Source organism: Ambystoma mexicanum, chromosome 2q, assembly GCF_040938575.1.
Source record: "Ambystoma mexicanum isolate Mex_15411 chromosome 2q, UKY_AmexF1_1, whole genome shotgun sequence".
NCBI classification, from domain to species: Eukaryota; Metazoa; Chordata; class Amphibia; order Caudata; family Ambystomatidae; genus Ambystoma; species Ambystoma mexicanum.
In genome coordinates this window covers 1,278,639,368-1,278,662,234 of record NC_090924.1, presented here as the reverse complement: position 1 = coordinate 1,278,662,234, position 22,867 = coordinate 1,278,639,368, and the positions used below count along the sequence as shown (strand labels likewise).

The 22,867-nt window shown below is 44.9% G+C and overlaps 1 protein-coding gene across 1 annotated transcript in view; it reads left to right on the top strand.

Annotated features, from left to right (window-relative positions):
* Positions 1 to 22,867, top strand: part of NPHP3 (nephrocystin 3) — a 1,212,810-nt gene that overhangs the window by 359,253 nt on the left and 830,690 nt on the right. Inside the window, exons 8-9 of the mRNA XM_069648695.1 lie at positions 10,242 to 10,392; positions 11,377 to 11,451. Of these exons, the coding sequence (XP_069504796.1) occupies positions 10,242 to 10,392; positions 11,377 to 11,451 (226 nt within the window). The remainder of the gene's footprint in view (positions 1 to 10,241; positions 10,393 to 11,376; positions 11,452 to 22,867) is intronic.

Here is a 22,867-nt window from a genome sequence, read left to right as displayed (position 1 = left end):
TTTCCATTATCTTGGATTTTTAATCTTTCTCCCATGACCCTGTTGGGTGCTCCCTTTATTGCGCTGAGCTCTGGTTTCAGCATGCTAGTCACTAGCTGGGGACATAGTGGGTAGTGTGGCAAGTTGGACACAATGGGTCTCATCACGAGTTGGGCTGTATCCATGCTGAAATACTGCCCAACTGTTAGCGCCCACCAGTCCGGCTGTATTACTGCGGATCACAGGTTGGACGTTAATTGTAAATCCTCATACCCCAATAGGTCCAATGGACCCAATGGGGAATCTTTGGCTAATAATGCACGGTAATACAGGGTTAAATGGCATTTTCACCTCCAGAAAAAAGATGGAGGTAAAACAGCCCATTTAGCGCCCAACTTGTGATAGGGCCAGTCCTTAAATTTAAGGGCTACAGCCCAACTCATGATGAAGGCCCAATGTGGACATCTTAAGGGTCTTTTATGTAAAGAAAAGGCCTATGTCGCCCTATCGCTATAGGGAAATCCCTACCTAACTAAATGAAGCCAACGGTGCAATTCTGTCGTTGGCATATCAAAACCCAAAATGTCCTCAGTCCAAACATAAATCTACCTGACCCTGCCACTAATAAATAATTAAACTTAGCCAAAAGAACTTCTCATTGTCTCCCTGTTGCCCTTTCCTGTGAGGCATTCATTCAGAATTCTCTTTTTCACGGTATATCTCTTCCAATATGTAAATGTCTGTTTGGCAGAACACTGTTTCTTATGGTGATCTCCTCTGATTTGGTTTTAGGGTTTAATGTACGAGTTCTTGTAACTCTTCTCAACTGTTCCTGGGTCTGGTCTTCCAGACCATATACGCCTTATTACTATTTTCCTTGAGAGGGTCTTTCAAACATCTTCCTTTTACTTTAGGTTGCTCTGACTTTATAAGTTTTGAGACTTTTCCAGCCCCAGGGTCTCCTTAGTAGATTCTTTCTTTCCTCGTGTAGTTCACTTGGCACACTCAACGTGTTCCAAAACATCACATTGAGTGGTCTCCCCACTCTTCAGCAATTCTCTCTTCCGGTTATCTCCTAGGATTCCTACTTTCTCTCCCAGTATCTTTATCTCCTCTACCTTAGTGATTCCAAGTTATTCTTATTCTTCAGGTTCTTCTATCCCGTTATCACGTTGCAATCGGCACTTCTGTTCTTCATCATATGTTCTTCCGGTAGCCCAGTTTTCCACTCTCCCAGTCATCCAGATTTCTGTGTTGTTCTGCAGGCGCAAGGCCCACCATGGCACTTCTTGGTCATGCCACCATGAAGAACGGTTCCTCGTTCCCCGGGCCTTCTGGCATCTCCGATATGCGTCCTCTGTTTCTCAGAGGACCGCGGGTTCCACAGCCACAGGTTGCTCCACCGCTGCACGTGTTCTTAGGTCAAGGGGCTTTCCCTGCATAACGCTACCTCTCCTCGCTTCAGGCCACGACGTCGAATTTCATACAAACCTCTTCTTAAAGAGGTATTCTCCTTTTCTTCATCAGATGTACTTGATTCAATTTTGCCTAAAGCAACACAGCAGGAAGACAGTGTTTTGAATAAAAGGCAGTCCCATATATGTGGTTGAAGTGTCCTGAATAGGGAGTTCTGTGAGGGGTCAGTAATGTGAGGTGGACAACTGCTAGATGATTTGTTATCGTATGACATTTTATTCTTTTTTTATATATATACATTTATTTTTTTTGTCAAAGAACAAAAATAAAATACATGATAACCTTACATCCCCCCAACAGTTGCATGATAGATTTGGATGCATCACTTAAAAACAGAAGTCACTCTCCGGCTGGCCAAGGAGTATAGTCAGAGGGGGGCCCCAAGAAAATATATTCAAATATTTCTCACTATCGCTACTCTGCTGAGGATTTCCCTGTCTAACCAAAGCTAAGGGGAAACACTCTAACACAGGATAACTGGCCCTTGCACTAAGCAATACATATACAAATCTACAAAGAAAATGTATGGTAATGTAACATCACCTAAACAACATTCACATTCTCTAAATAACCTTCTAATATCCTGGGTGATTTGTCTTCCCCAGGATTCAAAAGGCAGGTCTGTTAGTGTTCAACCCAGGAAAGAAATGTCTCAATCCAGTTCTTGATAGTTCAAGGTCAATTCAAATGTTTGTTAACCAATGTTCCACTCGCAAATCTCTTCTTGGTGAAATATCCACTTTCTACATTCTCCAAATAGCATCAGTAGTAACCCTAGCCGTGATGCTTTACCTTCCTCCACAAGACTTCCCACAGTTCAAAAGAAATGCAATATCCACAACTAGCAGTGATGCACAGTTCTTGGTTAACAGTTAGTATTCTCTTGGTTACAGTGTTGGGCTTCACAATGGTATATTTGTCAGGATGACATCTTAGTGCTGCTGCTTCAACTTTAACAACTTCACTTCTATTTCATTCACTATGAGAACAGTTACCTTTGTCTCACAGTAATCCTCTTAGATTGGACTACAACAATATTACATCCACTGACAACCAAATATACCACTATAGCTTCAGTACTTTGGACTACTACCACAACTCAGTGATTTGCACTTTTAGACTGGTTTCGGCAAGATATACTTCAAAGTGCTTCAACAACTTCAAGTAGACCAGGCACTCTTCCTCTGAATAACTCTCTTTAAAAGGGCAGCCTCTTTTCCTCTCGTCTGTCTGCCAGAATATCAACCTGGGTATGTCTTTGAGACTCACTTCTCTCTGTCTTCCACAGTCCAGAGACTACAGGTTGTCAACTTTAAAATAGTCTTTACAAACAGCCAGTTTCCCTTCCCCAACTTTACCTGCACCTTTCTGCCAGTTATCAGCCCAATTAATTACCCAGAAGCCTTGGTGCCACTCTCTTAGCTTCAGGTAATACTTGCACTCTTGTATCTTAGGCCAATAAACCGTTATCAACTTCACAGTATAGTTAGATTGCTTCTTAACTCTGGAAAAGGTTGGTTTCAGTTTGAATATGGGGAGACTCTTACCTTGGGTAATGCTTGTTATCTTCTTCAACTGTTATACACTTTAACTTATTTAAATGAAAGGTATGCTGTGGTAGAATAAAATTCAGTCCTTCTTTGAAAATCAGAATTAGGCATACATGACCTCTTCTTGATATAGTTGTTAGGTTGCAGTGTGAAAGTAAAGGATAGAGTTCAGGCCTCCTTTAGGAATCACAATTGGGCACACATGATCATTCTCTGATGTGTTTTCACAAGTTAAAGATTGTAACTCTTATATTGTCAAAGTTATGTATTCGGTAATGGTCTTAGCAGCGTTCTCTCTCCTTAATTAGAGGCAGTGACCACTCCTTCATGCATGGGACCACTCCTTCATGCAGTAACAGTCTTAGAAAAATGGAACAATGGATTTTAGTGACGTTAGCTTCTCACGCAAGCAAAAGACTTTTCACGTTATATGCGAGTGCTACATTTCCATTGTTCTACATTTCCATTGTTCTGTGTGTTTTAGATGCAACAAACCTTCTACTCGCTTAGTCGAATGCGAGTTAACAGGAATCTGGATACTGTTGCCGGTAATGCTTGCGCAATGTTTTAGAACGCTGTGCTTCACTCACCGGCTTCGTAGACACTTGCTCTGTAGGTCGCACTGCTTTCCCAACTTCTGCCACAACTTCTACTGCTTCTGGCTTTCTCCTGAAAAGGTGTCTCTGGTCCAGCGCCACATTTTGGGAACTCCTCTCGCTCCCGAGACCCACGGCTTGACAATTGCTTCTTGCCTCCTGCATGTCTGCAGCTCGGCAAACACAGCAATCAGATTCACATGGAGAAAGCTTTCCTGCATGTCTTCCGCTGTGCAGCCTCTGCACTTCAGAGTTTGAGGGAACAGGATCATCTCAGAACAAGCAGGTGAAATCTGCTGTCGCCACCTTCCGGCTTACCTCTTGTTCTCCCACTTCTGCTTGGTTTGCCAGCATCGTACGTTCTTCCTTCTGCTACTACTGCTACAGCTCAAATTACTCACAGTTCCAGCTCCTTCCACTCCTTCTAATTGCTTGCACCTAAGGGGGCCTTTTATGCCTCCCAGGTTCCTTCAGGTGTGTGCTGTTAGGCTTGATTGCCTGACTACTACAACTGCATGCCTCTTCAGCCCTCTTCCTCATCCCAGTACTTCTAGGATTATGGGACGTGTAGTAACCTTCAACAAAGTTCGTTTTTTCAGCAATTTATCTATATTTAAGGGTCGGTTTATTTCCCTTAAACTCGGTAAAAGATGGGCTTTTAGGATTGGGTGTTACAGAGGAGTACATTGGATTTAAGGCCTTCTATATTATACCTTTGGGAGTAAAGAGAGTATTTATTCTTAAAAGGTCTTTCTGTTGACAGGTTTGCTCCGATTTAACAGAGCTTGTACTCCGGGTCAAAGATTTTATTTTTGTCAGGAACACTATAATGGCAATATGCCATCTCCTGTTTTGGCAACCCAGAAAAGCACCTCCTTTCAGAAGGCCAATACTGCTTCTCATCCTCACCACCCTGGGCCCTGTCTCCTCCCAGGTGATCCTTCCGCAGTACACCCCCCCTCCCCAAAGTCAGCGTCAGGGAGCGTCAGCCTTTCCCTGGCCACCTGGGAGGAGACTTTAGGCAGGGTTTAGTGAGGGATCCATATGATTCTTCATAGTTCCCTTTTGGGAATGGGAGTCCTTGTCCCCTAAGGGGGAATCACTCCCAGTGCGGTCCCACTTGCCCATAGCCCTAGGCAGGTCTTTTGCGGAGTGGGCTCACCCTCCTAGCCTCAAAGGGGGTGGTGGCTCCTTGGGGAGAAGGGATGAATACTCCCAATTCATCACAGTATGCTTGTGTAAGTTTGTGGAGTGGGTGGGGAAAAGTAACATTGTAACCTCTGCGGTGTGATGGAATAAGGAGGCTGACAAGATGGTACTATTTTGCTTATAGACTTTTATTCAAATAAAGAAAATAACCTGTTTCTCCTTATTTCTTTAGGGGTTTTCCCTACCGCAACACAGAATAACTCGGGTGCTCATCAAGATGTAAGTCCAAAAGAAACCAAAATGCTGTCCTCTGTTCAAACCAACTATTCTATCCCTACCACTAATAAATAAACCAAGAAAAAAGGGTTCAGTGAACTTCTTATCCTAAGCACCAGCCGAATGGCTCCCTTCTCCTGGCGAAACAATCCAGTCTTAGGCTGACTTAGCAGCAGTCTCTTGCAGTGAGGTCTGACTTACCAAATATGCTTAGACCAGAAGAATCACTCCCATCTCCGGTTCTATCTGGAAGAGCTCTGGAGACTGTTCTTGATAGTCCTTTGGACAATTCTTTAGAAATCTCTTTCTTTCCTACCAAGTGTTTGTGAACAAAAGAGTTAAGACTTTATCAACTCTTCTTCTTATTGCTGGAGCTTTGTCAGGACTTTTTATATCTTGACATTTGGGGAGATTACTCCCTGACAGTTCTTGGTCCTTTTGGTATCTTCCATATATGCTTGGCTTCCCACTGTTACAAGGGAATTCACTCCTGAGGCAGTCTTGAGATTTATGGTTTCTCGTGTCACCACTGTGCTGAAGGAGATTACTCCAGAGGAATGCTTGACTCCTGAAGCTATGTGTATCACTACTGTGGTGAGGGAGATCACTTCTGCGGAATACTTGACTCTTGTTCTTTGGGTATCTCTACTGTGATGTGGGAGATAACTTCTGAGGAATAATTGACGTTTTGGGCTCCCTGGACCCACCCCAGCTTTCCCGCAACTTTTGTTACCTGTATCTTCGCTGGCGAGTGGTAACCAGTTCTTCACGTGGTCTCTAGTCGCTGTTGGTTCTGCACGCATTCAGCACCTCTTCCTGCTTTCCTCCTTTCTGGTCTGTGTGGCTCCATGGAGCCGTTGCTTCGATGGGTTTAGTGTATGTTATGGACCACGCGGTCCACCTCGGAGATGCCACGCCACTGCTGGATTTGTCCTGCTTCTGCAGCGATTCTGGTTCCCTCCGGCTCACATAATTCCTTTTGGCCTCTTCTTCAGAGGCCAACTGTCTCTCGCTGCATCAGCAAGTACAGGTTGGAATTTCTCAGGATCTACAGGACGGGCGCCGGCTTCCCTTGCTGCTCGTCCTGCTCACAAGCACACTTAGTCCTTCCTCTGTCTTTATTTCATACTGCTGGTCCCTCCCCAGCGTACCGCCAATGTTTGTTGTCAAAGCCTTTGAAGTTATCTTCATGCCTCGTCACAGTTCTTGGGTGATCCTTTCTACTGTTGTTCTGTATGTTTCTTTGGTTCTTCTTTGTCTCAGTCCTATCTGGTCTTGCAGATGCAATAGTAGAGACTTCACAATAGCACACAATAGTTGTTTCAGGTTGGAAGGGAGGAGGAGTCAACAGGGCCACAGCTTCTTTCATGGGACGATATTCGCATGAGTGCAGTCTTCCCCTATGTGGCCCTCCCGCTTTTTTCCACCCCTAGGGGGACTATTGGGTAGCAGCCTCACCTGGCCTAGCCTCATAGAGAAGGGCTCACCTCTGGGAGAAGTGACCAGATCCTGTGAATCGTCACACTCCAGAGTGAGAATCTCTTGCAGATCTTAGCCAAATGCTGATCTCTAAGTTTTCTGGAGTCATCAAATGGCAACATTGTATTTGTGGCACTGTAGAGTTCAACTCGGTTCCTGGAACTTGCTGAGAAGAATTCTTCAAAGTGTCTAGTGTCTAGTAAAACAATATCCAAACGTTACTGCCATTGTTGAGTTTCGGGAAACCATTTGCTTTAAAATGAAAACTATATTATCCTGCTTTAGAGTATGGGGTTTACATAGGTGTTTGGGGGGATCTTAGGCCTTCTTCTGTATTTGGTGGGGGCTACAACTGAATTACCCTGCAGGGTCTCACAAGGAATTTGGACTGGTGCCAATGTTCCGGGACTGACCATCTATATTGGTTTAGTGATGCTGTAGTGTGATTGCTCCCTGCTATTTGGCTGGGACTAAGATGGAGTGACTCTAGGAGTCTCCCTGTGCCACCCCTGGGCCCAATATTCACTGGCTTGGCATGGCACTCAGCCCCCTGAGCCACTATCATGCCAGTGCCCAGAACCAAGCAGGAGACTTTGTCACAGAACATATGCCACAATGCAGTGGTATATAAGAAGGGTAATGGTCATTTGGAGCTACTTGGGGGCGGGGTAGGATCAGGGAGGACTATCCATACAACTCTCTGTAGATGACCTTGTATCAAGCTGAGATGTCCTGATCGGTTTAGGCTAGAGCCCCTAACTCCCATCACCAATAATGCCCGCCCAACGCTTTTCGTGCACGCTATCTCCCATTGGTTAGGGAAGGGTGCAACCCGGAGGTTCCCAGATCCTCAAATGAGCTGATATTAGCAGTTTCCATTAATCCTAATGAAATATTTGCAGAGGAATTGACATCAGTTCAGTTCACTACGAGAATGCATACAGCAGCCGCAGCCTTGTATATGCATAGTCCGTTTTTACATTGAACCCTACATTTAATTAATCTACTATTCCTTGCTGTACACTGAAGTCGAACCTAATCCAGAATTAACCTTTTAGCAGAGAATACAGGCGGGCAGCTGCTCCAACCCCTAAGAAATGCAGCACCCAATAGTACGTGGGCTGTATGATGGATGTAGATGTCTTTTTATCCCTACTGGGATTTGGCCATGGAACCCTGTGCCCGTATTATCCCCACCTGCAATAGCAGGCACAGGCTGAGATAGTAAGTCCTCCATATAAGCACACTACCTGGCCCACCTCCACCTGCTCCTTAACCAGAGTCTCTGATGGGGATCCCTGCATCCACCTCTCCACCTGCCTCATCTGGTCCCTTGTTGAAAACGCTAAATGAAAACCAGAAGCAAGCTGGGTTTTTTAAAATCTTGGAATCTTCTTATTTTATGTTAAGCCATGCCCATAGCAGACAGCTGGGACAAGGCATGACCGACAATCAGAAGGAAATGGAGTACCTCCCTCTGAAAAAGTGACAAGCGATTGATTACCTCTGCGGAAGGCAAGTTCCGATTCTGGTAGAACTAGAGTTTTCTGTTTGTGAAAGAGACTTTTCTTTGATCACCAATTTCACTCCTTGGGAGGGAACCCTGGTACTTCCTGGGAATGAGACTCAAAGTGAACTTTGAGTTTTCTTCAACTTTTAGTTGACCTGTTGATGCCATCTCACTGTCCTTGTTTCCTAATAAACCACAGTAAACTTAAACTTCAATGTTCTGTTTGTCTGGTCATTGCGGATACCTATGTGGTGTGCGGTAAAACCTAATGAGGGTCATGCAACCACTAGAAGATGCATTGAAAGAAAACTGGCAAGGATACCTTGCACACAGAAATGCTTCTGAATGGCCAAACATTGCTTCAAAGCAAGAGAAAAGAAAATGTTACTGTAATTGCAGTGTGTCCTGTGACCAAGTCACTTCTGTTTAGAAGGGGTTGGTGGGCTTGGTCCTCTACAGGGTGCCTATCCCTCTACAGGGTGCCTAGCCCTCAGGCTGGTTGGTCCTGCTTTAGTCTACCCATTCGGGTGATGGGGGCTATTTCTGTGCATGGTGCCTCTGGGAAAAACTGCCACCAACACTCTCAATACTTAACCAAACCTCGACACCAGCAGAGGGAGATCAGATCTTTGTGTTAAGATGTTAGAGTGGAATACAAAGCAATCGCCTGTGTAAAATCTCTCCCCTGCTCCCAAAAGAAGCCCATTCTATCTCTTCTGATGATCACCGGGAGGTGCTTCTTCTTAGTGTGCGCTGACGCGACTCCCTCCAATAAGACTGCATTTTTGTCATCAAAGGGCGGTTTCATGGGCATGCATCTAGCACGTCTCTGTTGAGCAACAGTGGAGGTACATTGTAACCTTCAATGCTTTTTATATTTGATACATTTCCAAAACCTTCAAAGAATTTTTAAAACATTGTTTTCTGGCCACATACTGTGATAGTTTCTAGAAAAGCTCCTTATTGTTCCCTATTCAGGGCTTTGGGTCCATTGGCCTTTCTCGGGCACCTTATCTATGATGCGGCTCATAAATGTTGCTATTTTCTGTCTGGGAAGCCATTCAGCCCGATAGATTGTGCACAGCAAACACTTGCTGGCTTCTCCATTCTTGCACTGTCTACTGTTGAACGTGACTGAGTTCAAAGGGGCGGCAGTTGTATGCAGGGAAGTGCAGGTTCTGGCGTTTGAGGGGAGGGTGGAGTTGACACGAAGGGAGGAAACTATTTTGAATCGCCTTAGGGTGGGTCATGCAGGGTTGGCGGGATGGAAGTGTTTGATGGGTAGAGTTGCATCAGCTGCGTGTGAGGCTTGCGGGTGCCCAGAGACGGTGCCTCATTATATGTTGGACTGTGTTAGGCATTGGGGTGGTTGTACCGGGGTTATCCAATCTGATCAGTTGGAAAAGAGGGGTGGTGGATGAACAGTGTAGGTTCCTGCTTCAGTTTGTGCGGGAGACGGGGAAGTGGGATGAGATCTAGTGGAGGTGGATAGATGATTGGTGCTTATTTTGGCAAACATCATCTTAATAGATGTAAATCGCCGGCTTTGGGTTTCCGGAGTCATCCTAACAAGAAGAAGACCTAACATGATCCCAACTTCTCAAGCCAGCCTTTATCACGTGACCTACATGCCATGACATTTCACCATATCTCAATTTCTGTGTGTGCTATTGAGGCAGTGGGTAAAAAAAACATATAATACTACACTTTGTGCCACACTTTCTAGCATAGAGACACCCCCATATACTAACAATTACTTCCCCTAAGCACAGCGGTTGTCAGTTATGGTTTTCTTGCTCGTATTCATCAGTTCAGAAATGTCTTTATAATGCCACCTTAAGGAGAAAATGTCAAATTCGCAATAAAACCCTTAGCAGCCTTGATTAAGCTACTTAGGCCCTTTATGGGAAATGCGTACTATTCAAGCCACCTCAAAGATTTTCAAGACTTCTGTGTATCTGATTTTCTCCTGATTTGTTGTTATTAATCAGGGCAAGACTCCAGCTCTAACCCTAGATTAATCAGTTCTAGGACTTAGGAAACTTGTTGGAGGTCTGCCAGACTAGAAAAATCCGAGAGGCTCTGCTGCCTGCATTGGGGAGTTGGCACATTTTATTTATTACCGACAAGTACTCTGGGACGTATTTTAGCATGAAAGAATATTCATTCTCTCCTTTTTTATAAAATAAATGATTACATGTAACCACAATGTCTGCTTCGCGCTAGCAATTTGTTGGAAGACTGCGAGGAAGCCTTCTTGAAGAACACTGAAGCGAAGCCCAGACTGATTTATCACAGACGCGAGTCAGACCAAGACAGCTCAGAATATGTGCAGCAGTTGATCGAGCAAGACATTAACAAGACCAGCAAAACAAAGGTAAGGTGTGTTGGAGACTTTGTGTACAACAGTTTGTAACGAGCACTGGAGCAGAAATCGTGATCTAAATCCACTCACTGGGATCCATATGTAGACTGCCTTTTGACATGTCTTTGGCTTCAAATTTGATAAAAGCCAAAGTAGAAATTGGTGCTTTGTAAACTGCCTAATTTATCGGAGCCTTCCTCTGATTTAGAGCACACTCCGCCCAAATTGTTTGACGGTTCCTTGTCACATGGCTTGAATGTAAGGCGATTTCATCACCATTTCTTCTTCTGTTGGTGTGTGCTAATTCATCATGATCTTTAAAGCAGCGCGGGTTCTAGCTTGCAGCTGTGTGATGCGCAAATAAAGTAATCTTAACACTGAACAAGGCAGGTGTGTTTTGCACTCAAGGAGTAGAAGCTGCAGAAGGGACAGACTGCAAAAATACATCTGACATCCTCACCCCTCAACACGTTTCTTTCTACCTCGGAATTCACTACCCATACTATGTTGCGATGAAATGAGTTCTCACTCAACTATTTTTAATTCGGTCAATTCTACCTCACCTTCTGAACTGATGACTGCACATCATTGTTCAAGCGTCTGAGTGGCCTGGGCAGCTTTAGGATCAATGATTCTGCAAGCCTGTGGTTGAAGAGGTAGCATCAGACCTGCATTATAGAAAGCCCTGTGCACCAGTGTCAGTTTGACCGTACTTAGCATGCGTCTTTCTACTGGCTAATATCCATCGCCATTGTTCATGACTTGATGACTATCCCCCACCACTGAACACTATCATTTATTCATTGCGTTCCCAAACTTTGAAAGCTCCATTTGGTCAATAATGACCGATACAGAAAACGTACAAAATAGACTTTTAATAAAGGCAGTACTAACATTGGTAAGCTTTGCTTCTGAAATAAAAAGCACATTTGCCATATGTTCTGTGTGTTTGCTCCCACTCTCTAAACTACTGTATTCTCAATTGCTTTGGTTTAGATCATTGATCACATTGGAAATTCTGAAGAGGGCGCCCATGTAACCTATAATCACGTGGAGCAGATCATTAAGCAGGTACAGTAGTGCTGGAGGATTGGCACTCTTGTTATTGTACTGTTGTGGTTCTCTTGTAATTGCTGAACATCTGGCGAAAAGTGCTGGAGTGATAATCTCTCAACAGTCTGTGGTGCACTGATACCTTAAAGATAGCTTGCTAATTTGATAGGTGATAGGGGTGGTATAGGTCAGTGATTGCGAGGGCTAATCATTATAATTTCATTAGACTAAAAGGGATACCCAACGCCAGCACGGTATCCTCTATACTTCAAACCATAAAACACAACATTCAAATATTGTATTTATCCTGTCATCTTTCATTATATCGGTTAATGTCATGGTTTCACTTAATCAGTGACTGGAAAAGGCCTCTACCCTTACTTTCTGAATCTTCAGTCACACAAACTTAAAAAGCAAGGCAATATTGGTGGTGCCTTTTCCGTTCAGGCACGTAGACTTTGCAAGAATCTTCACATGACTTTCTGTGTATATAAACGTGAGTGTATTCTTAAACTCTTTGAACACTTGTCTGCTGATATTATAATTGCAATGTCGGATATGTGGCCAGGTCATTAAAATGGCGCATGTCAAACCAAAAGTATTGTAAATTTTACAATCAATTCATATATATATGAACTATTTCAGTTAAACAGCTTTTGGCATGTAGATGTTTTAATATGCTACCAGAGTGATACATTCAATATCACATCACTAATCTTAAAGTCCCTCCTCTTCACGCACTCTCTCAATCCCTATCCCTCCCTTTGTTTCCTCTCTCCTTCCCACCTGATCTTCCCAGTCTTCCCAGCTCTCTCAACCTGCACCCCTCTCTTCTTCTCTGACTTTTCTCCCTCCTCTCCTCCTATCCACTCCCCTCTCCTTCTCTATCACCATCTCCCTTCTTTTCTGCCACCTTTGTACTACCTGTACTTCTCTCCTTTTCCCTGTCTTGCTCCTCTCTCTCTGCTTGCACCTCTCGCCTCTCTCCCTCAACAACCCTGGTCTACACCTCTGTCTCCTAATAGTATGCACGCTCTCTGCCTGTTTCTCCACACTAGTTTGCTCCTTCTACTCTCCACCCTCCCCACGGCTACTCCTACTACCTTTTCACTCTCTCCACTCTCCTGCCACAAATTTTGGTGCTTACACTGTGAGCAGCCTGAGGGTATTCTCCCAGGTAGGCCCTGGGATTCCTCCATTCAGGTGGCATGGGGAGGTCATCGGTATGGGATCCCAACCCTGGGGGTGGACAACGAGGGAGGATCACCTGGGTAGAGGAGTCTGGGGTAATAAGTCCGGGAGACACTCAGGTGAGACGCAGTGTCCGATTATTATAACAGGGTGCGAGGAAGACATCCCCAATGCCTTTATAGGATATTTGTGTCTATCTCTCCTGAATAAGGAAGAGCAGTCCAATCATAATAGAAAGACATGGGTGGAGAAATACATGAACCAGAGGGACCAGAATCAGGTTGGCTATAAACGGATCCTTCTCCAACTTAAGTCAAAGAGTTTCTAATTCCATACCAGTCCAACTATTACAAATCACCAGTAAAGAAATATGAAATGGGGGAAAAGGGAATTGCCCTAGACACATAAAAATAAAGCTGGGTGTTCCCCCTGCTCCCCAGTATCAACCATCTTATTACCCTTCGCCCCGTAAGAACCCTCATTTGTCTTGTCCCATCTCCCCCTCCCCATTTCCAACAAACATTGAGACGTGGAAGATGCTACTAAGATCAATGAGGATTACCTATAGGAAACGCTTGGGAAACAAGGCAGGGCCTACTACTACAATCTACCACTTGGTTGTCCCACTAATAGTCAGGCAAGGTCAGGCACTTTATCCCAACTGTGCACACCGGTCTCCACTTGACTCTTCCGTACACTATAAAAGGTGAAGTTCTGCCAGAAGCAGCAAGCGAGCTGGGGATGCTGTCGGGGCCAGAGAAGCCAAGGAGCAGAGAGCAGCAGGAGCAGAATCCTGGAGGAGAGTGGCGTATCGAGATGCTGGCACAGATTTTGTGAGGGGCTGCTGCGTGGCTAGGGAGCCATGCCTGCAAGGAGCCGGAGTGAGGAAGCCTGCATCCTGCTGGCAATGGTCGCCGAATTGCTCATGCCCTTGGCACCTTTGCCGGTCCCAAGCTTGTCTGAGGGGCAGATGGTGAGACCCTTACCCAACCCAGCATATCCAGAGGGAGACTGCCTGACAATGCAGTGCTGCTCAGTGAGTTTCGTGAAAGTCAGAGAGAGAAACTCAGGAACGTGTGTTTGACTGGAGCAGAGCGGGGGAAAGGCACAGTTTGCAAAGCGGCACGGACTAGAGATAGAGAAAGCATAAGTAGTACAGGTTGTGTAAGAAATAACAGGAAGAGGGGAAAACAGAAAGAAACTCTAGCCAGAGGAAAGGCTGGCATGCATTATGCAATGGACAGTGGTTCCAGCTGTGGCGTCTTGTAGTGGTTAGAAATACTGTAGCATCACCAATTTAAAGTAAGGCCTAACTTGTGTAAGGAAGGCATATTATCAACCAGTGAAGACGGACAAAAGTGATTCAATGCTATTGGCATTGAAAGAAAGCAAAGGAATGTGAAGTGTGTAAGAGGCACGAATAATTATCAGGGGAAAGTGTGCGTGCATGATAAAAAAAGGAACAGTGCGAGAGGTTCAGTATGAAGACAAGAAACCAAAGGGGCGTGCAAGTGTGCACAGTGAAATAAAGGAAACAAAGGAAAGGAAGAAGGGATGCAGGAAGCACCTCATGGTGAAAGGTTAAAAAGGAAAAGCAAGGAATAAGGAGAGGGGTTAAAGGTCAGAGTGGTCGTGGTTGGGATGAACAAAGAGCCAAGCGTTCTCGAAGTCTCTGATACTTCCCCATGTAAGACCTGTACAGTGAAATGTACATTCACACTCGGAGAACTTTTGTTTGTTCAAAGATAGAAGGGGCCTAAGCTTGGGGAAGGGAACCCTGAGAGGCCTTACCAGATTTGTCGGGAGACATTGTTGAACTGTGTAAAGAGAGGCCTACACTTGGGCCAGGGAACCCTGAGAGGCCTGACAAAAACTGTGTTTTTCTTATTGTTTGGAACTGGAAGAGGATATTGTGAACTTTGTTGATTTGGTTCACAAGCCCTACTTGAAAGGTTCTAAGGGCTCCCCTTTTGAATTGAACTATCTGGCACAGGCAGAGCTACACCCATTGCTAAGACAGTCTGAATCCAGCTGTGGTTTACATTCCTTTTCTTTGAAACACTATGTTGTTCCTTTTTAAAGACTTCCTAACACATTTTTGCAAAGAGTGAGGGCAAGCATAGGTTTAGACAAAGACGGATTATTGTTTTGGACTTTCAGACATCGACCGCCCTTAGAAACATCAGTTACGAGAACGTTCCCTTTATAGTTAGGGCCAGTTAGCCATTACACCAACCCAGGAACCATAGTTAATAAAGGTTTTGAAACTAACATATTTGAGTCTGTCTCTCTCTTGATACCATGACCGTCTCACAACACTCACTCACACCCTCTTTAAATCCCCCCTAAACCTTGCCCTACACCTCTCTCTCTTTCACTCACCTTTAACATCCCACTCCCCTCACCACACCACACACAACTGATGCAACCCTCATTTACACAGAAAACCATACCTGCACGTTCAGGTCATGGTCTTCTCAACACTACTTTACACTGTCCGCTCAGATTCTTGGTCCACCACAGGTCCACCTGACCTCAGCCACACACCTTCCAATCTCCTATGTGCTGGCTTGGCTTTTATAGCCCATCCTTCCCTCTTCTAACACTCCTCCCAGCTCCCCCCGCCCAGGTTACATGTTTCCCTTCACCATTCTCTGACTAAGCTAAACCTCTGGGGGTCAGGACTTCCTCCGGAAGGCTTTAAGAAGGTGTTTATCCCTGTTCCCTTTTCGTCTCCAACATGCTCCGACTGCTAATTTGGTTTTTCGGCTGCCCCATCGTTCCCTTGGGGGGGTCTTTCTTGGGTTGTTGTATCATGTGTTGGGGGGTCTCATCCCTTACTGGCAGGAAACATCCCAGGCCATTGCATTTATGTTCTTGTTTCCATTCCTCTAGGTCCTGTGCTGGTTTTCTTGGTTGCAGCCAGGTGCATTCTGGGAGAGGTGGTTCTGAAAGAGAAAAGATAACTCTAGCCAGAGGAAAGGTTGGCATGCATTATGCAATGGACAGTGGTTCCAGCTGTGGCGTCTTGTAGTGGTTAGAAATTCTGAAGCATCACCAATTTAAAGTAAGGCCTAACTTGTGTAAGGAAGGCATATTATCAACCAGTGAAGACGGACAAAAGTGATCACAGTCCAATGGTGTTTATTGAACTTGCAAAATGGTTTGGAAAAACGACTGTCTAATCCTAAATCTAAAGATGGGAGCAAGCTTCGACCATGAAATCATAATGCAGTCCTAGTAGAGTCTTGTCAAAATAAAAGGGCCTATACTAATAAACTTATTGCCAATCCTTACTCTAAATGCAAATGGTGTGGGAAACAATGATCTGCAAAAGAGAAGTGTTCAAAAAATGATACGTCAGGATAGTTCAGCCGTTTGCTTCCCTTCCCAACTTTTCAGCACGGGACAAGGCAGCACACTCGAGCTTAGCACACACTCTGGCTACTCTAGAATGAGGATGCACTTCAAAACCTCAGTATCGGGACCTTCTGTGCCAAAGTCTCTTTGCCATTCAAAGTCTCGCCTGATGCGACAAACATTAACGTTCCTTTCTTCTCAGGATTTCCACATGTACAATTTCATGGGTCATTCACTGTTCACCCCGGTTACACCTCTGTCGGGCTCAGACCCACCTTGTTCTCACAGTGTTCTCAATTGACCTCCCTCTGGCCTCAGACCACTTTCTCCTTTTCCAATATTTCCTTTTTGTATCAGAAAGCAAAGACTTTCGACTGTGTTCATGGTTTTGCTTGACCCATTGCAGGACCACTTCAATTCACAAACTCTTTCTCCTTACAACTATTTAACTTTCACTTCTGCCACTGCTCGGCTGGATACCTTAGAGAGACCTTCGGTTGAGCATGCATGCAGTGCCAAACCACTCTGTCAACTGTATCATATCTTTCCTTTCAAAGTTCAAGCATTCTTCAGCAGTTTAACTTACTCGCGTCTTTTATCACACGCGTTTTTAAGAATGTTCGTTCCAGGGCTCGTTATACAATGTTGCTGCTTGCAACCTTGGCTTTAACACAGACCGTTCTGGTGTCAGTCTCTCAAACTCACCGGCTGTGCTGATTTCTTTGTCGCTACTTTGTTCTTGGAGCCAAGGATGGTACCACAGCGGCTGCTGCTTCTCACCGACTCGATTAGTTATGTAGGAGGAGCGCGGGTACACAATGCAGGATTCTTCAGCCTGGTTTCCTGGTCTTACGCTTTCAGCCTTGAAGGTTTCTTGAAAGTAACGGCTTTCTGCCGAAAAGGTCAAGGGTGTTGCCCTTCTCACAAACCCCTCGTGCCTCGCCGTCTTTCTGCCCTCTTTCTGCTGCAGACTCAAAAGTGATACTTCCTCGTGTGATCTGCCTCGCTCATACTGTGCTTTCGTGCTCCGCCTTTTGTCCATGTGGGCAAGTTTGATGGAAGTCAGGTGTTTGTGATGGTCAGTAATTGCCTGACCTCACATGACCATTGTATTGTGACACGTCAGGTATACTGCTCAGGTGTTAGTCTGTCTTCTCCCAGAGTGGGCTATCCGTTTAGGAAAAGGGGGCTGAGAGGTAGAGTTCCTATGTATCCTACCTTGAGGGGGTTACAGGGAAGGGGATACTGTCTCTCACCATCCGGTGTCCCACTCCCCGAAGACCCTCCGGTCCAGGGGCAGGGCCAGGGCATGACAGCCAGAGAGAGGGAGAGGACTGCCCAAGAGGAGGGAGTGGCAGACCCAAGTTCCATATCTAGAAGCCATCCTCCGATGTGGGGATCACCAGCCAATCCATTTAACAGTTGCCTGAAGTGACATACCATAGTTCACTTTCCCCATAGGGACTGTGAGGCAGACACAGGAGGACCACCGTTTGGGGAGGGATGGGCTAATCCCAAATCCCACATCAGGGCTGTATACTATCCCTAGGGGTGGAGCCTTAAAGCCAATCACCATCTCTGCTAACACGCCAGAGTTCCTTTTGCTAGAGCGAGGCTGAAAGGAAAGGCTAAAGCCCTATAATAGGCCACAAGCTCTGCTGAGTCTGGCGTGATGGTTGATTGGTGTAGGAGCTGGAGACCAGAGAATGGAAAGATGAGTTACTATGTGAAATATGTAGAAGTTTTCAAGCAAGAGCACAAGATTGAGCAGGACTAACAGACTAGAGGAGAGGTCCAGGACGCTAGACAATGCTGGAACATGGAAGCCAGAGGAAAGACCAAGGAGACCATACCAAGGAATCAAGGAAGCTGAAGAAAGGAGCAAGAGTGTTATGGCCAAAATGGGTGAGGATGCCCTGAGTGGTGGAGAAGGTACCCAGAGGAGTAAGAAGGTGGACAAATCTAGAGACTGTTGTCCATGAAAGTAGAGTTAAAGAGGGAGGTTCCCAAGGGGGGTGGGGGGAGATTTCCCAAGGTATAAGGCACTTGGGTGACATTTAGAAATCCTTCAATGTAAAAGCTGAATGGACACAGGTTGTGCCCAAGTGAGTGAAGAGAGTGAGATTGGAATTAGACAGGAAAAGAATGACATCCAAATGGTGCAAGAAGTAAAGGGTAAACCTAGTAAGAAGGAGGGTGGTGATCAGAGGAACAAAGAAAGTACCCAAAGGGCTAACGAGGGTGGGAGAGAATGTAGAGACTTTGAAATTAAAGAGCAACATAGCCCAAGACAGTGAAGGTGCCAGTGTTCAGATTTGAGATGGGTGTGAAAAGAGAGAGAGAACTGGAAGAGAGAGACCAAGCATTTACAGATAGATCAATTGAGGAAATTGCCTCCTTTAACACTAAAATATGAACAGTTGAAGCCGTGCTGGGAGACTCTGAATGGTGGCGGGAAACTAAGTATGAATGAAAGTCGAGCAGATAGAAACCTACCAGGCTTAGGAGCTGAGATCCTGGGGAGAGGGGCTCTAGGCAGAGTAGTACCCACCCATGCTCCATATCCAGGACTTTTGGAGGTGCCAAGCTTCTTTGCTAGGCCCTGTATTCCTTTGCTATGGAAGACTGATGATTCAACTGAGAGAAATAGCCTCTAGGAGCAGATAGTGGGGATCCTGGAGAAGGACGACTAATGGCAGATCAGTAAGTACTGATCAGGAGGAGGAGAAAGAAAGAAAGAGGGGTGTTCCTGTGAAATGATAACTCGCCTGGAATAGCCAAAGAACCTGGAAGAAGGCAGATCCCGAACCCAGAGAGTAAGTTGTAAGACTTTCTCTTGTTAAAAAAAAAATATATATGGCAAGGAAAACCGAGGAACCGCCGAAAGCTGGAGACACAATTTTTTTACTTTGGTTTTCCCTGAACTTCTAGTTAGTTAAAGCCATCAGACTGATCCTCTGGTTTTAATTGCTATTTATTCCTACACTGATTGGGTTCCCTAATAAAAACACTTTTAACTAAGTTAATGTGTTTGTCTGATCAGATGGTTCCTGTCAGAAGTGACAGGGCTGAAGTACTCCATTGACAAGGGAATAGCCCTCAAGCACAGGCTACAAACCATGAAGCTCTTTTCTCTGTCTAAAGAGGCATCCCCCTTACGGAATGCCAACTGTATTCAATAACGTGGAAGCAGCACCATGGGTAAATTTAAGGTCCTGACTACTTAGCTGAACCCCAGAGGGGTCCCCTCTTATGTACTTCCACATTGTGACAGGTGGTAAAATTCCCCTGCCTTTTTTGGGGGACCACAAGATGGTGACTCAGAGGGCCAGGTGTCGCACCAAGATAGATCATATCTTCATCTTGAAGTATCTGATCATCAAATCTGTAAAGAACAAAACATGTGAGGAAAATATTTCCTTGCTTTATAGATTACTGAAAAGTGCATGATGCTGTCTGGCAGCCAACAATAAACATTACATTCCTGCATGCTGAAATAGGGTGGGAGCAGAGGGGGGGAGTGGGGACTCATGACATAGTCTATGTACACTTCGATTCGGCTCCAAAGTGAAGTTTAATAGCATGAAAAACTGCATACTTTGAACAGGAACGGTGACTGAGGCAATGGCACAAACACAGCCCAACCCTGTTCAAATTATATATCTGTGACCTCTCTATGTTGCCAAAGAACACCCAGGACTGAGAATGAATGGATCAGAAATGAAATACAGATGACCTACCAAGGAAGCCTACCTGACACCTACCAAGGAAGGACTCAAATACATTCCTAACCTACTCAAAGAATACTGCAAGAACTTTGTCCTAGAAGTGAACATTAAAAAGCCCAAACCCATTGTATTCCAGAGTAAAGCAAAGAACACCATTCAATTGAAACTATTCCTTTATGGTGCAGAGGTTGAGCATACTATAGACTACACATGTGTAGGTCTGAGAATAAGTGTCTGCAAGGTTTAAACTCTCAATAAAAACACTTCAAGAAAAATCCCTCTTTGCATTCTATACCATCGAGAAGCAAATATCATATAATCGCCAGTAAAATGAATGCTAAATGTTTTTGACAGCATCATCACTCCTGTGCTACTTTTTGGGAGCAAGCTGTGAGGTCCAACACTAAAAAATAAAAGTAGACGGAATGCAAAAAATCCCCCACAGAAATTCTGTACTTCCAACTCTGCAAACAGGTACTTTGCATGCATTGAAAATGCCCAAACTAAATCATGGGCTCAGATCAGATCTAGGGAGATTACCCATGCTGCAATTATTTTGAAAATGTGTTGTGCCTTATCAAAAGTAGTAACCCAAACTCCCTTGTCGATCAGGCGATGAAAGACCAAACAGCAAAACCCTCAAAACAATCCCTTGAACCAATCTATTACGGAAATGTGGTTCTTTGTCAGCATTGCCACACAGAATGACAGCATCAGAAGCAAAAGACATGGCACTACATTTGCCACAGATTTAGAACATGGCCTAAAGATACACCATGCACAATGTACTTGAGAGCCCAACTAAGACCACACAACAAGGTAAAACGCTGTAGGCCACTGGCGGCACAACTTTAAAAGTGCAGATTACCTAATCTTGGTAAAATCCTCACCAAATACAGACTGAGTGACCCCACACTGGAAATAGATGATGCTCAGGTATGACCGAATCGATAAACAATGTGATTTAAGAGAAGTAGAAAATGAGATACTTTACCCTGCGCTGTCCTAAATACTGAGACATCTGGGACACTTCTCTCCCCATATTTTGTCAAAACATAGGAAGTGTTTGCAAGTAAATTGGGCAAGTAAATGTTCTTCTGTGTTGACATGCATAGACATCTGTTGCTGTTCTTTGCTGATTGTGCTTGTTGTAAAAGTGCATAAAGTAATATGGACAGCTGAACATCTAAATGATTACTAGTGAAGAGAATGTAACCTTTAAGTATCCCATGTATTTACTTTGCAATATTTGTCTAAATTGTCATCCCAATAAAGTACCTTTATTTTATGGGAATCACAAAGAAATTTGCGAGATTAGCCCCTCATCAGATGGGCACTGCTGAACTCCATTTACAAAGATTCCATGCAAAGAGAAAAGTATTACCCAGCAAAAAAGTAAAAAAATAGGCATTTTATCATCTTCACCAATATAAAAACAAGGTAAAATGGTACCAACGTTTTGCTGTACTCGACAGCTTAGTCATGGGACCTTTTATTTTATATTGTATTTAATGTTGGGCCTGTGGTTGGTCTGTGATGGTTCTATGGTCCTCCTATTCTGGTCCCTATAAAATTGTAGAAGACAGTCACATTGATCCAGTACAGGCCAATGTTGAGAGCCATCGCACCTCCCACACTGCTAGTCCATCAGGGCTGGCTAGCCCAAGTCCTGAGCAAAACCCTGCAGGGCAATGTTTCTGTACCTCCTCACCTATTAAGAGAGCCTATGGCTCCCTCTGGGAGGCCCAAAGTTCCAGGAGGGAAGTGGGCTGCTTTCCCTTTAAGGCAACTGATTTATTTTCAGTTGACGTTGATGGTGATTACAGGTACAGCTTCACCCAGTACACCATAGGTATCACTCTACAAAGTCTGCAGGACCCGTGTTCCACTCAGCAGATGCACTGTTGCTAGTTCATTGCTTCTGAAATGCTGAAAGTTCAGTTACAGAACCATTGTTTACCCGGCAGTAGCTTCTTATGCCGGGAATAGTGTTTCAGTTTCATGGCAAGGATGATGTAAAAGTGTTTCCAGCTTCTAATTCATGTGATGGAAGCACATAGCCTTCAGCTTAGCACTGGCTGCTCCAGGGAGGTGCAGGGGAGAAAAACTACCATTCAAAATGGCGGGCAGGCCAAATATTTGGTTGGACCAGCACCTTCAGCGCAAAGTAGCCGCAGGTGCACACAGGGAGAACAACCAATCACAATCCCAACCCTAACCCAATTACAAGTCACAGGTACAGACTCACACTGAAAGTCCCACTCAGGGAGGAGCGAACACTGTATAAAAACACCAAGTCGCTCATGTGTGAAGAAGGCTGGACACTCGAGAGCGGTTTAAGGAGCAGGGGCTGGAGAGAGGCAAGTGGAGAGGTGGCAGCAATGTAGAGCAGAAAGAGGTGGTAAGATGGATCTAGGTCTAGAGCGATGTTGCAGAAGGCCGCCTGTAGAAGGTCGCCTCCTGCAAGATTGTGCTTTGTGTTTACCCCTGATTTCCTTCCACTTTCACCCTTCTTCTCTGTTTACCACTCATTGACACTCTCCTGCACCCCCTTTGCCATCTCCTGTTCCCCTCCTACTGTTCCACCCTCTGCCCTATACTGTCCTCACTCCCTATTAGTACACTTACTTGACCCCGGCTCGCCAAACTGCTGCGCACCTCCGACTTCCACCTTGGGGATGCAGGCTGTGCTTATGTGTATCAGCCTTTTTTTCTGCGCTCTTCAGTGCATTATGCTTCCCCCAGGTAGTAGACTGACCACAAACCTGTAAGAGCTAAGGAAGAGATGGTGACTTTAGAGGGTGCGAGTGGATAGAAGGCAGTGGTAGGAGGTCGGAAGGTTGAAGAGTAGATGGATTAACATCCTGTCAATGTTCCTCTATAAACCTCTTACCTCATTTTCTGATTTTAGTACCTACTACGTTCTCGCTCAAGACCACTACTACTCTTTCTCCACACCACTACTACTCCCCTGCTCTCCACACTACTAGTTCTCATCCTCTCTGCACACTACTAGTTCTCTTCAGTCTTCACACCACTACTACTCTCCCCACTACTGATACTCTCCCTTGTCCACACCACTAATACTCCACCCCACCTTCTGCTCAGTCGCTCTCCTTTCACTACTTCAATCACCTTTCACTTACTCTCTAAGC